Source organism: Corvus hawaiiensis, chromosome 3, assembly GCF_020740725.1.
Source record: "Corvus hawaiiensis isolate bCorHaw1 chromosome 3, bCorHaw1.pri.cur, whole genome shotgun sequence".
In the NCBI taxonomy this organism is placed as follows: domain Eukaryota; kingdom Metazoa; phylum Chordata; class Aves; order Passeriformes; family Corvidae; genus Corvus; species Corvus hawaiiensis.
This window is the reverse complement of record NC_063215.1, coordinates 77,114,133-77,129,015: the sequence shown is the minus strand read 5'-3', so window position 1 is coordinate 77,129,015 and position 14,883 is coordinate 77,114,133. Positions and strand designations below refer to the sequence as shown.

The window sequence follows — 14,883 nt, the reverse complement described above, 5'->3', positions numbered from 1 at the left end:
GTTGTTTGGTCCAGGAATTCAGCCTCATCACTGTGACCTCACTAATATGGATGGAGTTGTTACTGTTACCCCGAGAAGCATTGATGCTGAAACCTATGTGGAAGGTCAGCGTATTTCAGAAACCACCATGCTGCAAAGTGGAATGAAGGTTCAGTTTGGGTCTTCTCATGTGTTTAAGTTTGTGGATCCTACTCAGGACCATATTATTTCCAAAAGACCTACTGATGCAAGTCTTATGGTCAAAGGTCCAAGACACAAGACTGGGTGAGTAAGATTTAGTTTCTTCCTCCTGAGGTTAGAAGGGGAGCCTTGGGAAAAAAAAGAGAATGAGAGCATTATAAATGGCCAGTGACTAGAGTGTGAACTCATTTAAAGTGTTAAGTATATAATTTTAATACTTGAGCTCCACCTTGTGATTTTATGTAGGATTAGCAAGTGTCTTGTTTGAGTACTTCATAATGAAAAAGTTTTCCTCATGCTCACTTCTGTGTGAAAAACTCTATAATGCGTTATTTTCCTGTATTTCACAGTTCACCTAAGCTCCAGGAAAAGTCAAGAATTTGCTGAATGTTTTCAGAGAGTCTGGTTTTTGTTTTTTTCTCGGATTATAACTTTCACAATTCCACTAAAAGGAATTGGAAATGACGTAATCATGAAATGAGACTGTGAAGACAGGGAGCTATATAACAATATAACAACAACTTCTTATAGCGTGATTACTTACCCTCTAGTTTCTGTGTTGCAAGGACTAGCAGTCTGGAAGTCCACCCTGTTGTTTTTCATTCATGTTTGTCATGGGGGCATAATAAAAATACTGATCACAGATATAGTGACTCGTAGGAGTGCAAGTGTTTTGTTCAATGGCTATAAAAATATTCAGAAGAAGCCATCTTAAAATCAGTTTGTATTGCAGGGGAAAAAACCAACATTCTGTCTTCTCTGGGTCCAAATGAGGCTACTATTGTTAATATACACATTCTTGTATAATGCCATTTAGAAAAGTAACAAATTGGCTTGGAGATGAGTGAGAGAAAGATACCTAGGAAAAGAAGCTTATCTGCTGAGTTAATATAGATGCATGCTTTAAACATTTTTATTTTTTCTCCACTTTATTTTCATATGGAAGGACACTGTGCTTTTTGTAGGCCCTGTCTGCAGGAAGACTTCCAGCCATGTGGCTGTCACGTAATATTCTTGCTGAAATCTTGAGTTCATTCTACATTTAACCTGCAGATAAATAAATAAGTGCTCTTGGGGGTTTACAGTCAACTGGAAAGCACTGTATTACTGCAGAGCTTTATCTGGACAGTAAAATCTATGGCAAAGGGCTATTGCAGCTTGAACAATCAAATATTTTTTAAAATCTTTGGACTAAGGAGATAGTAATATGTATTACTATGATTTATGAATTATTTACATTATGTTGTACATTTAATACTAAAGAGCTGAGAAAAAAATTGTAGCTAGTCTACTGTAGTGAATACAATGCCATGAACATGTTTTATGTGTATTATTTTTATGTGTATATATGTTTTCTCATTTGACTGGGAGGAAATTAGCTAAGAATCTGTTTTTGCAAATGAAATTCTGTATAAATATTTTTAGAATTATTAGTATAAAGAACTATTGCAGTATTAAAAAAAGTTAGTATTAACTGGACTCATGGTATAACCCTTGAATTTTAATTTATTAATTTTAGTTACTTTGTTCCTTGTTTGTTAAATGTTTAACGATACCACTTCTAAAACATACTGGAAATGTTATCTTGCTTATAGAGCTGTCCAGGAAACCACATTTGATCTGGAGGGAGATATTCACAGTGGAACAGCATTACCAGCAAGCAAGGTACTGTATTATGACTAAGTTAGCAATAAATAAGGGCATGTATAAGTTAAATCAAAATTACAACATCAGTAGTATTTGGGGAAGTGTGGCCAATTCATCAGTCTCGCCAGCCATTTTTTCCTTGTGGATGGGCTCAGATATCACATGCCTTGTTATTTTAGTTTTGGGGTTTTTTTTCCCCAAAACCCTTTTGTTTCAGTTTGTATTGGCACTGGGCGTGCATCTCATGTCAAGAATAGTAACATTTTTTAGAAAGGGAAACTCTCCAAACCTGAAGTAGTTCCTCCCCAATTTGACTTATGGAAAGCAGATTACATTCGGTAGAGATTCTTGTTAGAACTGGTACATTGTTACCTTGTGTGTGTAGCATATGGCTGTTGTCACGTGTGATGGGGTAAATAAATGTTTTATATAAAATGTGAAAAGGTGTTCAATTTTAATTTAACTAGGCTTTTAAAATTTAATGGATGTGACTGTAGACTTCAATAGAGCTCCTGTACACACATTGACTAAGCAAACTGTCTCTGCAGTCATAAACATTTTATGAGGTGATAATATTTTCTTGCTTTCTTTCTGCACTTTTTGTTACTAGATTTTGTGTCAGAATTGCATTTTCCAGGAGCAAACAGAGTAAATGACACAATGGTTAATGTCTTACTTGCTATGATCACATGCCTCAGATGAAATGAGAGAATGAATTATTTCAGCAGTATGAGATGTAGTAATCTTCCCAGAAATGTATTCTCTTTTATGTTTTATTTCTACCATTACAAAACTGAAATATTTGTAAATATTTAGTGGCATTAATACAGCAGTGTAGGTATTAATAACTCTGATAGCTTTTGAATGTATTTTTAGTCTTACTTGTTTTCTTACCACAGTCTTTTGATTCAGTTTCTCTACTTTCTTTGTAGCTTTGTGATAGTGCTTTCTCTTATCTTGTATGTGTTCTTTACCTACTTCTGATAGGAATTTATTTAGTGATATTTTAGAAGGAGGAACAGAAACTTTGTAAACTAATAAAATGGCTTAAAATTTCTCAGAATAAGAGTTTCTGGCTTCATTATATAGCATACTTCATATCTTATTCACAGTCATTAGAAAAATACTTCTAGTGGACCTAGGGATTAATGGAAAAAGTTTAGTTTCTTTTTTAGTTGTACTGTTTGAGAATGTATACGACATCTTGTTAAATCACTGATGAATCACTCATTTTCTAACATTTGCTCTCTTCTAAGTTTGCTTTTCTGTTTGGAAAAGGGCTAACAGTAAGTTTCATGAAAGTTCTCTGAGATGTGGTGGTGAAAAGTGATTTAGTTCAAACCCTTGTTTTGAGATGCACTTGTTGGCAGGTTTTCCTATGTCGAAGCAAATTATTTAGTCCTAGAAATTTCTTATGAAATGTTGAAACACTTCGTATTTTACTGATGTCCTGTTTTCAATTCCTTATGCTGAAAATAATTTCTATTTATTTTGCTGCTTAAAGCAACGTGTTTGCCCCATTCCTGATAGGGTTTGATTGAATTAGAAATCATAAATTAAAAGCTTCCTATTAAGGAGCATGGGACACCAAAAGAGAACAAATTAAGTGTTACATAAAAAAATAACACAGTTTGAATTGCCCCTTCTTGTGTTGGAAATTTTGTATTGCCTGGCAGATCAGACTTTCCTTAAAATCAGGATAAATTATGTTACAGATCAGTAGTGTAAGCACTTGGAACTATTGCAGGAGCAGAGTCGGGGAGCATGGCCAGTTTTAAATTTGTAAATATATTTAACTTTGTCTCTTACCTAAAGTTTTGATTCCCAACTCATTCTTATTTTGTGGTAGCTATGCAAGTTTTTATTAAAGATATTAGAAAGCTACATTATAAATTCTAGCAGTGCATTAACAAAGAGCTGCTCCTAGCTGGCCTTTGTTTGTTGAATTGGAAGCAGGCTCTTCAGTGCTTCACTGTGGTGAAAACACCTGCTGAGTTGTCGCTCTCTGTGCCATACTCCCCTCTTCTGTTTCCCCATCTCTTTTCAAGCCTCAGACTGACACTTCATTTTAGTGGTGTTAGGCACAAATACTGGCTAATGCAGTGCTTGCATGCTAAGCACCTGTCCCGCTGTTTTGAATTAGAGCACCAGCAGGCTGGACGGTGACAGGACATCATCCGCATCCAGCACAGCCGAGCGAGGAATGGTGAAGCCGATGATTAGAATAGACCAGCAGGATTACCGCAGACAGGACAGCAGGTAGGAAACGTGGGATCCATTACTTCTCAGAATCCAAAAAACAGATATGTTTTTCCCATAGATCAAGCACTGCATTAAAGTATTTTAAATGATCTGGTTTTCCCCTATGGAAAATGAGAGTTCCTTTGAGATCTCGCCCCAAGTAAACCCTAGGATTAACAACCAAAGCAAAAAACTTCACCATGCTTAAAAAAATCCAAAAAACTAATCTTTTGCTTCAGTAATCTGTTATTTGTGGTTCTCTTTTTATAAAGTCAGGCTGATAGTCATGTCACATTGTTGATTTGTTGTTAGGCATGTCATATGAAATGTCTTCAATAACAAAAGTACAACTACTTAAAATTTTCATTTGTCAGTGGCAAGTTGATGTGATTTACTCTGGAAAGTGAAATAACCAGGTCATTGCTATGTCTACTGTGCTGCTGTCAGCAGGTGTGGAGTCTCTGTCCTTGAAGATACTTAAAACCTGACTGGACAGGGTAATGAGCAACTTGCTCTTGTTGACCTTGTTTTGAGCAGGGAAGTTGGATCAAATGATCTCTAGTGTCTCCTATCCCACCTCAGCAAATCGGTGATTATGTGAATAGAATTTTTTTTCAAATTTTTCAAAAAATACAAGATTGTATTGCTGTCTACATAAATCAACTTTTAAATTTAGGTGAACAGCTATGATAAATGGATGAAAGGTAAGGTAAATGTGCTTCAGGGTTAAAAAGTGCAGCGATCCAATTTGTAGAGCTTGCAGTATGAAGCTTTTTGTACCTTTAAATTGATTTATTATTCACTCGAGAGAAAAGAGAATTCAGAGATATGAGTGGCAGGAAAAAAATACAACCAAAAAAGGGCAGAAAATTGTGCTTCCACTTGAACTTGAATTTGAATGTTCCATAGCAGGGACATCTTCTAAATACTTTCAGTGAAGTTAGACCAGAATGCAACTCAGTTCTACTCTGCGCTCTGTTGTTAGAGTGCCTTTTCATCTTCAGATTCTTTTTTAGAATTTTATTAAGGTTGTGAAGATTTAACTCCTCCTTCTTGAATTACTAGTATTTTAACTGTAATTTTCCTCATAAAAGATGAACAGAATTTCCTTCTGAGCTTTTTATAGCCTGTCAGAAGTTTTTGAGGTTTCTGCTGTTAATATTCCTTGATCTGTGCATCTGTATCTGTAGGAAGATTATTAAAATACTATGAAGAGGATTATCTTGTGCTGTATTTCGAAAATGCAGAGCCATCTGTGAGCTGTATCTTGGCTTCATTTTGTTGGGTTTTTTTTAACTTCTTAAATTCCTTCTAAAGAGAGGAATTTATTTTTAAATTGCTACTCTTTACAAAGGCTTTTTCACCATGGTTCCTGTGTGCAGAAAGTATTTTTAGAGGCATCTAGATCACACTTAAATTTGTAATAACTACAACCTCAGAGATCTTCATTGCCAGCCCTGACATTGATATTTTATTAATGTACATGTCTTACATGTTTGTAGTATGTATTGTGTAAATAGTCATGTTTATCTAAATACAGCACTTCTATCATGTGCTGTTTCTCAGATTCGTTCACTGTGTTTATGAGATTGACAAATTAGCAAAGTCATGATGTCAGATTAGGACTGACAAACTGGGCAATGGGTTGCCTGACTACACAGAATTCTTCCCTTTTGTGGATGTATTTTGTGGACCTTTAGTTAGGTTTCCTCTGGGATACTCTGGTCTCTTTTTATGAACTCTAAGGACAGTAATTGTGAACTGCTTTGTTAGTATGAAAAACCAAAAATTCTTCACTGGCAAGCTCCAGGTTTTTGTTACTGTACAACTTCCGCCCACACTAAATGTTCTTGTGGGTAGTCTTTGTGTGCTCATCACTGCTCTCTAAAGGTGAATAGTAAGATAAATAAGAGTTTCTTCCAATAATACACTGAATGGGTTGAAGACCAAAGATTAGAACTTGGCTGCCATGATTTTTCATTTCTAGAAAGAAAAATAATTGAGATTCGAGATCATAAGTCCAGTTTACTTACTGTGTATGGTTGTTCTGATTGAAATGTGATTCTTGGAAATGAAACATAATGACTAGTTAAGGACTGTGGTCATACATGCTCATTAGATAACTGACACTACAATTAGCATGAGCAAGCATATAATAAAAATGAGAAAAGAGAAGATATTTTTTTGCCTTGGATACCTTTCAGGAGTTCTTCAAGATGTGTTTGGTTGGAAATAAGTATGATATGTAAGTGGTGTTAACTGACTGCAGACGCTTACCTGATTCCTAGCTTTAACATGCCTTAAAAAATTTATACATACCTAGTATGCTGACTAAAACAATCACACAATGGTGTTTCATTTTTTTGTGCAGTTTATCAGAGACAATCTAGGAGAATACAGAAATAGCAGGAAAATGTATTACTGCTTTGAATGCAATTTTAAAGTGTAATATTATCTGACACTATACTAAGAGAGAAGGCAACCCTTAATCAATATTTTATGGCCCTCCTAAACCTAACTAGACTTTCAGACTGGTTTAGCTCAGAGAATTTCATCACCACAGAGAGGCTGTATAAGAGCAATAGCACAAAGACAATATATACTTAAAATGTATCCAATAAAATGTGCTATCATATCAGAAGCACAGAGAATTGCTTCAACTTAGATTTCTAATGTGCAGAGCATAATTACAGAGTATTTCTTTTGCATGTTCTTTGGGGAAGGTGGAAGATGGTACGGGGGTTGGAACTAAATGATCTTCAAGGACTCATTCCAACCCAAACCATCCTATGACTCCGTGATTTGTTGAAGGGAACTCCTATTAGGGTAGTTAAATAATTGATTTACTACATCTGTACCTAGACAACTAATTTACAGGTAAAATTAAATTACAATTTTTAAAGATTACTTTGTATTAATTTATCTCTTATGGCCAGTTTCCAGAAGTCTGTAAGCAATCTTGCATTAATATCAGGTCTCATCACTCATGACACATTGTCTCTCATTGGCTGGGAATCCAGTTCCTCCGTTTGTGCTGAAACTGATGAATATCATTTTGTTCTAAGGAAAATAAAATAAATCATCAGCTGAAATCTGTCACTGGTTTACTAGCCAGTTTGTTAAAATATTTCTACATCTTGTTACCATTCCTATAATGAAAGATTAAAAATTTCTCTGGAGTTGTCAGTATAGTTCTGTTTTATAATGCTGTATATTGGTAAGTATTCTATGGAAGTAATTAAGTTCTCAGTGAAGATGATGCACTTTTGACAGTGTGGAGGTGGTGACAAATTAGTTCATTTTAAATTTATAGCAATAAAAAGACACAAAATACTACAATTTACACACCAGCTGGGTGCTTTTCATAAAGAGAGTGTGCTGTCGTGTTTGAAATGTAACTGAAATGGCAGAAATTTGTGTACATACTGCCATGTTGTGCCTGCTCTTCCTTAACCTTCAACTCCCCAGAAGTTGGATTTGCTGAGCACTTCTTATAATAAGGCATTATATAGATGGCACAGTTTCAGTTCTCTGCTGGTTTAAGATTTTGCAAGTTTTTAAAAAAGCAAGCAACCAAACAAACCCCCACCAAAACCCAAAGGCACTGCTAATTTTTGGATTCAATATGCTAAAATTTAATTTTAGATCTTTTGACATCAGCCTTCAAAGTTATATTGTGGATTTTTACTACAGGTGGTAGCTGAATACAGGCTTTCAGTGTCCTGTCTCTACCTGGTGGCAAAACTAATAATCTTCAGGAGAATGAGGCTTATATAATTATATTACATTCCTTTCTTTTATCAAAGTTGTTGGGGAAACTAAAAAGCTGTCTATTGTGTTACATATGGTTAAAATAGTTATCGCATGCAGAAGATGTTAAGCTTTTACTTATTTCCTAAAAATAGGTGCCCAACTGCAGAGAACTGCTCAGGTAATGCCTTTGCTTAAGGCAGTAATGATAGGATGGAAATTAGGAAAAGGTTTTTCACCCAGAGGGTTTTTGGGCACTAGAACAGGCTCCCCAGGGCAGTGGTCACAGCACCAGCCTGACAGAGTTCAAGAAGCATTTGGACAACGCTCTCAGGCACATGGTGTGATCTTCGGGCATCGTGTGTAGGGCCAGGAGTTGGACTCAGTGATTCTGATGAGTCCCTTCCTACTCAGGATATTCTATGGTTTTGTGAAATACGTACTTAACCTTTTGCAGGCACCAGAAAAACCAAGTCTCTGTTCAGTTTCCTACTCTCTGATTTCTCTGATGGGTACTGGTAAGAAATAGCACTGCAGTCGGTTTCAGTGAGGACGATTCTGGGGCTGACTGCTGTTTCTCAATGTAGTGTAGCAACAGCCAGGTTGGGGTAGGGACTGGATTTGACCTCCTTTCCCTCCTTACCAGAAAAAAGGACCAATAGGTTGACCAAGTCTTCATAAATTTTGAGGGCTTGAAAGGCAGCAAAGTACATTTGTTGTAACCAAGCTGATGTTTCAGGCAAAGCTTCATTCACTTTCTTTCATGTGCCCATGAATAATTTGTTATTTGAATCCTGTCAATGGCAGGTGGCAAAGCAATCCTATCAGTCTGCCGTGCAGTGCAGAAGAGGGTGTTCATTAATATCGCAGACTCCACAGTTCAAGTCTGTATTTTTATCTGTTGTGTTGCTGGCAAATACAGCTTGAATGATTCTGGAGGAAAGGTAAAAAAACGATGCTTCTGTGGAAGGTTGTTGCATCAATATTTGGAACCAGTGTATTTGAAGAAATATGTAATTTTACAGTAATTAATATCACCCATGTGGATTACTTGTTTCAATTTTCATTCTTTCTTTAGATCTCAGGATACCCATGGACCAGAACTGATACTGCCTGCTAGTATTGAATTCAGGGAAAGCTGTGAGTAGACTGTGAAGTTACATCCCTAACCTGCTAATGCGTTCTTCTATACTGTAATATTTCAGCCAGTTTGAAAACTTCAGGGTAATTTAAGTAAACACTGAAAAAAATAATGACTATACAGATGCTAGACAGTCTAGTAGTATAACTTGTTTTGTTGGGAGGGTGAACAGATACTTTAGATATTGAGGCATGTTCATGCGTATCTTAATTCTGATTGCATTTCAACTCTTCATCTTCAGATATTCAAATTAAATGTGAAAAAAATTTTAATCCCATCTCCTCAACAGTACATTGAATTCACTGTCTTCTATGTAGTTCTCTACGCTTGTATAATAGATGGTGTCTTGGTCAAAATCCATTTTATATAAAATCTGATTAGATTTACATTGTCGTTTAGAGTTTAATTTTTTATTACCTTGGTCCCCAGGTTTTTAAGGCCTTAGATCTGGTAGAAAAATGTCATACTAGAGACTGTCCATACTTCAAATATTTGAAACTAAATAGATTTGTGAGCAAGCAAAGACTGACTTTTTTTTTTAGTATGGGAGCTTTGTTGGAATAAAATGTACAAGAGAAATCTTGCATTTTCCTGTTTACTTGAATATGCAAATTTTCAGCAAAGAGATAGGAACTAGAACAGAAATGGTTCCCAATGATCAGATTTTCTGGCTTTATTTAGAAGTGTGTTGTTAGTGTGTCTAGCTAACTGGTACATAACAGACAGCTTAAGAGTTCAAATTCCTGTAAGTTGCTCCCCCTTCCTCTCCTTCTCCCAAAGAAAATCCTTTATGCCTCAAGCTGTGAAATTGTTTTCTTTCATTTTCTTTCTGTCTATGGCTTTATGACATACTGATTTTTTTTTTTTCCTCTTTGTCTACAGCTGAAGATGCCTTCTTATCTGCTATTATAAATTACACAAATAGCTCAACAGTTCATTTTAAGCTGTCACCAACATATGTTTTGTATATGACATGTCGGTATGTATTGTCCAGCCAATACAGACCTGACATCACTCCTGCTGAGCGTACTCACAAAGTCATTGCAATAGTCAACAAGATGGTGAACATGATGGAAGGAGTGATACAGGTGAGTTACTCTGCCAAAATATGTCAAGGGAATTACCTACACGTTGTTAATCTAGCGAACTTCTTAGCCTTTTTCTTAGTGTGACCCTTAACAGTAGTTGATTAAACAGTAATGCCTGCATTGACTGCCCTTTATGTCAGTGAATAATGTCAGTGGTATGAAACTCTCTCCTGAGCAATGTGGGAAGTTAGGGAGTGGCTGCTGCTCTGAAGATTATGTTCTCTGACAAGAGGTGACTTTTCTAGAAGGTAAGATCTTTGCAAACATTTCTGGCTGTGAACCCTTGTAAAACAAGTTGGATGGGCTTATTAAAGAATACTGTATAGATAGCATTTGTTTGCACTGACTGATGCTTGAACATATTAAAAATAATGGTGGCTTTTAAATTTTGATCCTGTTACTTCTGCAACTTTTGTAACCACAAAAATGGTAATAAAACTTGGACATCTTGAACCACTCTCACACAACTGCTTTGTAAAGAGAAATAGAAGTTCTCAAATGTTCCAATATTTTATATGTAGTCTAATGCTCTTGCTACTATACGTGCAAGACTTCTACAGAAGCACAGGGGGAATTCTGTTTTGTGTAGAAATGCAGGATAAGATCCACTGCGTTGTCTGTGATATTAGACAATACCTTGCATTGTGTAACTTGATAAAACAGACCGGTCATTTTCTCAAAAAAAGGGGTGCTAGTTCATGTATCCTCAGTAATTAAATTAATTAAACTTCTTTGTCTGCAGGTTTTTCTCAGAAGAAAAATTGAAATATGTTTCTATATTTATTAAAACAGGTGTGTTTGTTGCAAATAGTGCTGCCAGAGTAGCAGCAAGGACCCTGCTGCACTAAATACTGTATGGGCATAACAAATATGTCAGTCCTGCCTTACAGAATTTACAATTGCAAGTGCTACACAATAACTTGATTAAGGGAGAGTAGGAAAGTGAACAACAGGAGTGGCATGAAACTCAAGCAAACCAAAATTGTTCAGCTTTTGTTCAGGTTTTGGAAAGATTTAGTGGAGTTTTCAGCAGGGGAATGTTAGCATTAGACCCCTGTGTAAACTTCTACAACAGGCTCCCACCTTCCACAGGAAAGATTGGGAGGAAATGCTGATGTTGAGGACACTTTGCAATAAGATTTGCCTTCTGTGTACATTCCAAAGCTGATCAGAGACTGAAGAGCAGTTTGATTCTGAAGTGAAGAACTAGTACATTGCTTTGAATCTTGATGTCACAGTCAATAGATATTTGGTAAAACTGAAATGGTATCAAAAATTAATATTCAGGCTCTTCTGTTAAAAAGAAAAAGAGATTAAATCTGGCTGTGGAAGAGAGGAGATTGTGGCTATAGTGGAGAACCTGAACTGGAAAGAGCCGGCCTGCACATAAGCAATTCAGCTGCTAGAATGGAAAGTAAACAGAGAAGGGGTAGGCTTCAAATATAAACTGGAAGTTACAGGTCTGAATCAAAGAAAGTCACTCAGTTTATATAACTAATGTATACTAGTTACAATGAACCTACAAAGACTTGTAGTGATGGAGGTGGGTACAGTGGGAAAGCAGAAATAAAGTTTTCCATTCTTAGTATTGAATGGCTAACGAGGTAGTTGCTAGAAGATACTAGTGGGGTGGACTCAAACATCAGTTTTATTTGAAAACACATCAAAGCTAGAAAGTAGATTATCCTGTGAAAACGTTCATTTACTGCACTGAGAAGGGCTTCCCAAGTCACATGCAGCCTTGTGGTTGTAAGCAAATGTATTTTCTATAATCCTGCTAATACTATTGCAAAACTGTTAAACTCAACTGTTTGTCTGGACTGCCTTTGTGAAAGGCCATTCCTACAACCTTGTAACTCCAGCTGCAATCTAATCTCCAACCTAAATTTTAAGGAACACATCAGCAAGGAAGCAGTATTTGTGGTTTGTGAAAGATGTTGCCTAGTTGCAAGAAATAAACCAAAAGGAGTCAGAGGATGCTTTAAAATTGGGAGGAGTTTCGTTTCAAATGCCATGCTGAAGGAGCCAGAGGAAAGGGGGGAAATGACACCTGGGTCAAAAGAGTAAAACTTAAGTGAATTTCAAGGTTAATGGGCTGAAGGCAAAGGAAATAAATACATTGATTCTAATCATCAGTAAAATGTCTTTAACCTGGGCCTGTCTTCATAGAGTATAAGTAGTATAGGCTAAGCTAAGTCAAATTACTTGATTTAAGGTGTAATGTAAGTGGTTGTAATGTAAGCTGTCACAGTCAAATTACCATGTAATAAATTGTATCACCATAGCTTTTTTGGTGTGTCTCAGCTGTAAAGCATTCCTGCACTGAAGGGGATCTGAAGGTGTGAGAGACAGAGAAAACAAATGAGAGGCAAGGGGAGAGAGGCACCAAAACAGAAGTAGTGAGAAGGTGCACAAACTCCTGTGCCTGTACTGTGGGAGTAAATTAATAACTGAGATCCTAATTTTGCCTGCCTAGATCAGAAAGGTATCAAGTCTCTTTGTGAAGTTACTCAAGAAGTACTTGCTAACAAATTGAATCTGTGACTTCAAATATAATATTTGTATCCAAATATTAGAGATGACTTTGTATGAGATAGGGATAAGATAGGAGAGATTTATGAGAAGGATCAGTGCTTTCAATAAAAAATCAGGATTAGAAATTTGTTTCATATTAAAAAGCCTTTTTTTTTATCCTTTTTTTTTTTCCCCCAAAACATTCTGTGGCATTTTTCATCCTTTTTAAATTTTAACATTTGTTTGTAGAAGGAGCATTTCCTTTTGTTCTGTGCCAACACATCTTCAGTCAGTTAAGAGTGCTTTGGTTGGAAAGGGGGAGGAAACAAAAAAGCAGTGATTTGGTGTTTTGAGCTCTAACTAAAATTGAAATAGTAGCACCTCAAATATTTGCATCTAAGTTCACCGTGTTGTGGGTGGGGGAAAGTGATCTGGCTAGAAAGCAAAAAATAATTAAGAGCTCAATTCTAAATAATCAGACAAACATCTGGTGGGTTCTTTTTTTTTCTTTTAACTCAGTGTAGCTTTATATTTACCAACATTTACGAAACGTAGTGTGGTATTTCATTTGATTCTTCTGTTGTTTCAAACAGTCTTTTTGTTCTTTAATTGTAAAGCCATGTATTAAATCTGTCCTAGGTGTTCTGTATATTTTGTTTGCTTTTGAATGTTGTTGTTTGGTTGGTTTTTTTCTTCTTTTTGGATGGGGGTTTTCTGTTCCCTCCTCGTGTGTGTTTGTATATCGTCTCCATTGCAGCAGTGTGGGCAAATAGCTCCCAGGATCTGTTGGTTTTGTTGGCTAGTTACCCCATTGCCTGCAAAAATTTCTGCAAGGTTTCTGTGGCACACTGAGCATAGAATAACCAGTCCGGGATGACAACTAGTTTAAAGCATTAATTCCTTGAATTAATTGTGACACGTGGGCACTTCAGTTCATAGCTGTTGTGCTACTGGTCCTATTAAAATAATTAATTTTTTAGAAGGAGCTCAGTTGCATCATAGCTAGTGATTAATGCATCTGTGTAAAACTGTGAACATGTGTTGTACCTTCATATTTAGTGTTTGATTTCTAAAGCTTTCATGATTGTTCACAAGTTTCTTTCTTCTATTCTGTTTGATTTCCTTCGTCCGTTTTTCTCCAGGAGGTAGACCAGGTTGATCAGGTAGGATATGTTGCTGGGAAGTGATCCTAGCTATGTTGGCTTAGCTCAGTTTCTCATGCTGCTTCCATATCAAAATACAATACTCAAACAGCTGGACTTGAACAGTTCATAACACTCATTCAGCAACTGGAACATGCAGTACTAAAATCCTTTTTTGACTTTGCAACTTTTACGGCATTCCATATTTTCTGCTTAACGCACTTCAATGTGGATATGAAATGACCAAAGTTCTTTTTCTTCCCTTTATTTTCTTTTTTTGTTGTTTGTGGTTCCTATTCTTTGGATTTCATCTGAGGTTGCCTGGCCTGGCATTTGTGGTCGGGAGATGGTGAGATAGATCAGTACTTGATACTGAATCACATGGTATCAAAGCCAGTGAGCGCAGTATCAGTGTGGCAGTGGGCAGTAGTGAATATGCGCTTAAAAGTGCACAGATTACCAGATACTGCATCTGCTAAGCTCGTAGCACTGTGTAATTAGATACTTACACTGTGGCTTTCATTGATATGGCTATTGGCAATTTATTAGCATTTCATGTGTTCAGTGAACATGTTAAAATTGAACTTAGTAGTTACAGCAATTGCAGTATTACATACAAACATTTTGCAAATATCTGGTATCTGAGAGATGTTTGGTGAAATGGGAAGAGGTACTGGTCTATCTTTGGAGCCTTTTTAAGCTGCCATGCCTTACCAGAAAATTACTTCGCTGTATTATTTCTTGCTTCTTTCCACTTACAGAAACAGAAGAATATTGCTGGGGCCCTTGCCTTTTGGATGGCAAATGCATCTGAATTACTCAATTTCATAAAGCAAGACAGAGATCTTAGCCGAATTACTGTGGATGCACAAGATGTTTTGGCACACTTGGTTCAAATGGCATTCAAGTAAGGCTATCAAACTTCTGTTTTATTTACCATTTTCTGTTTCTGTGTTCATAGAAAAACTTCACATTTCTGCCAAATTTTAGGTATGGCAATAATGTCTTTTGTGTATTGTTAAATATCTGAGAGGAAAACTTACAAGAAAGGCTAGACTTACTCCTTTAGACAGATGCCTTGTTTTGTGAATATGAATCCCTGAGTTGTGCATGAGTTTCATCTGTTAGATGATCTTGTGATAGTTGAGGCTGCCAATGAAAATTTTAGGGAAATTTAGTT

The 14,883-nt window shown here is 36.3% G+C and overlaps 1 protein-coding gene across 23 annotated transcripts in view; it reads left to right on the top strand.

Annotated features, from left to right (window-relative positions):
• AFDN (afadin, adherens junction formation factor) overlaps positions 1-14,883 on the top strand; it is a 119,456-nt gene that overhangs the window by 52,234 nt on the left and 52,339 nt on the right. For 16 of the 23 annotated variants that reach the window (XR_007202800.1, XM_048299637.1, XM_048299640.1 and 13 more), the window contains 7 exons: positions 2-264; positions 1,776-1,845; positions 3,971-4,086; positions 8,897-8,958; positions 9,842-10,047; positions 13,704-13,724; positions 14,465-14,610. Coding sequence is in view for 22 of the 23 variants with exons in the window: in XM_048299637.1 (XP_048155594.1) it covers positions 2-264; positions 1,776-1,845; positions 3,971-4,086; positions 8,897-8,958; positions 9,842-10,047; positions 13,704-13,724; positions 14,465-14,610 (884 nt within the window). In the remaining variant the exon portion in view is untranslated. The remainder of the gene's footprint in view (position 1; positions 265-1,775; positions 1,846-3,970; positions 4,087-8,896; positions 8,959-9,841; positions 10,048-13,703; positions 13,725-14,464; positions 14,611-14,883) is intronic. The other 7 variants (XM_048299659.1, XM_048299652.1, XM_048299651.1 and 4 more) reach the window with 1 other exon arrangement.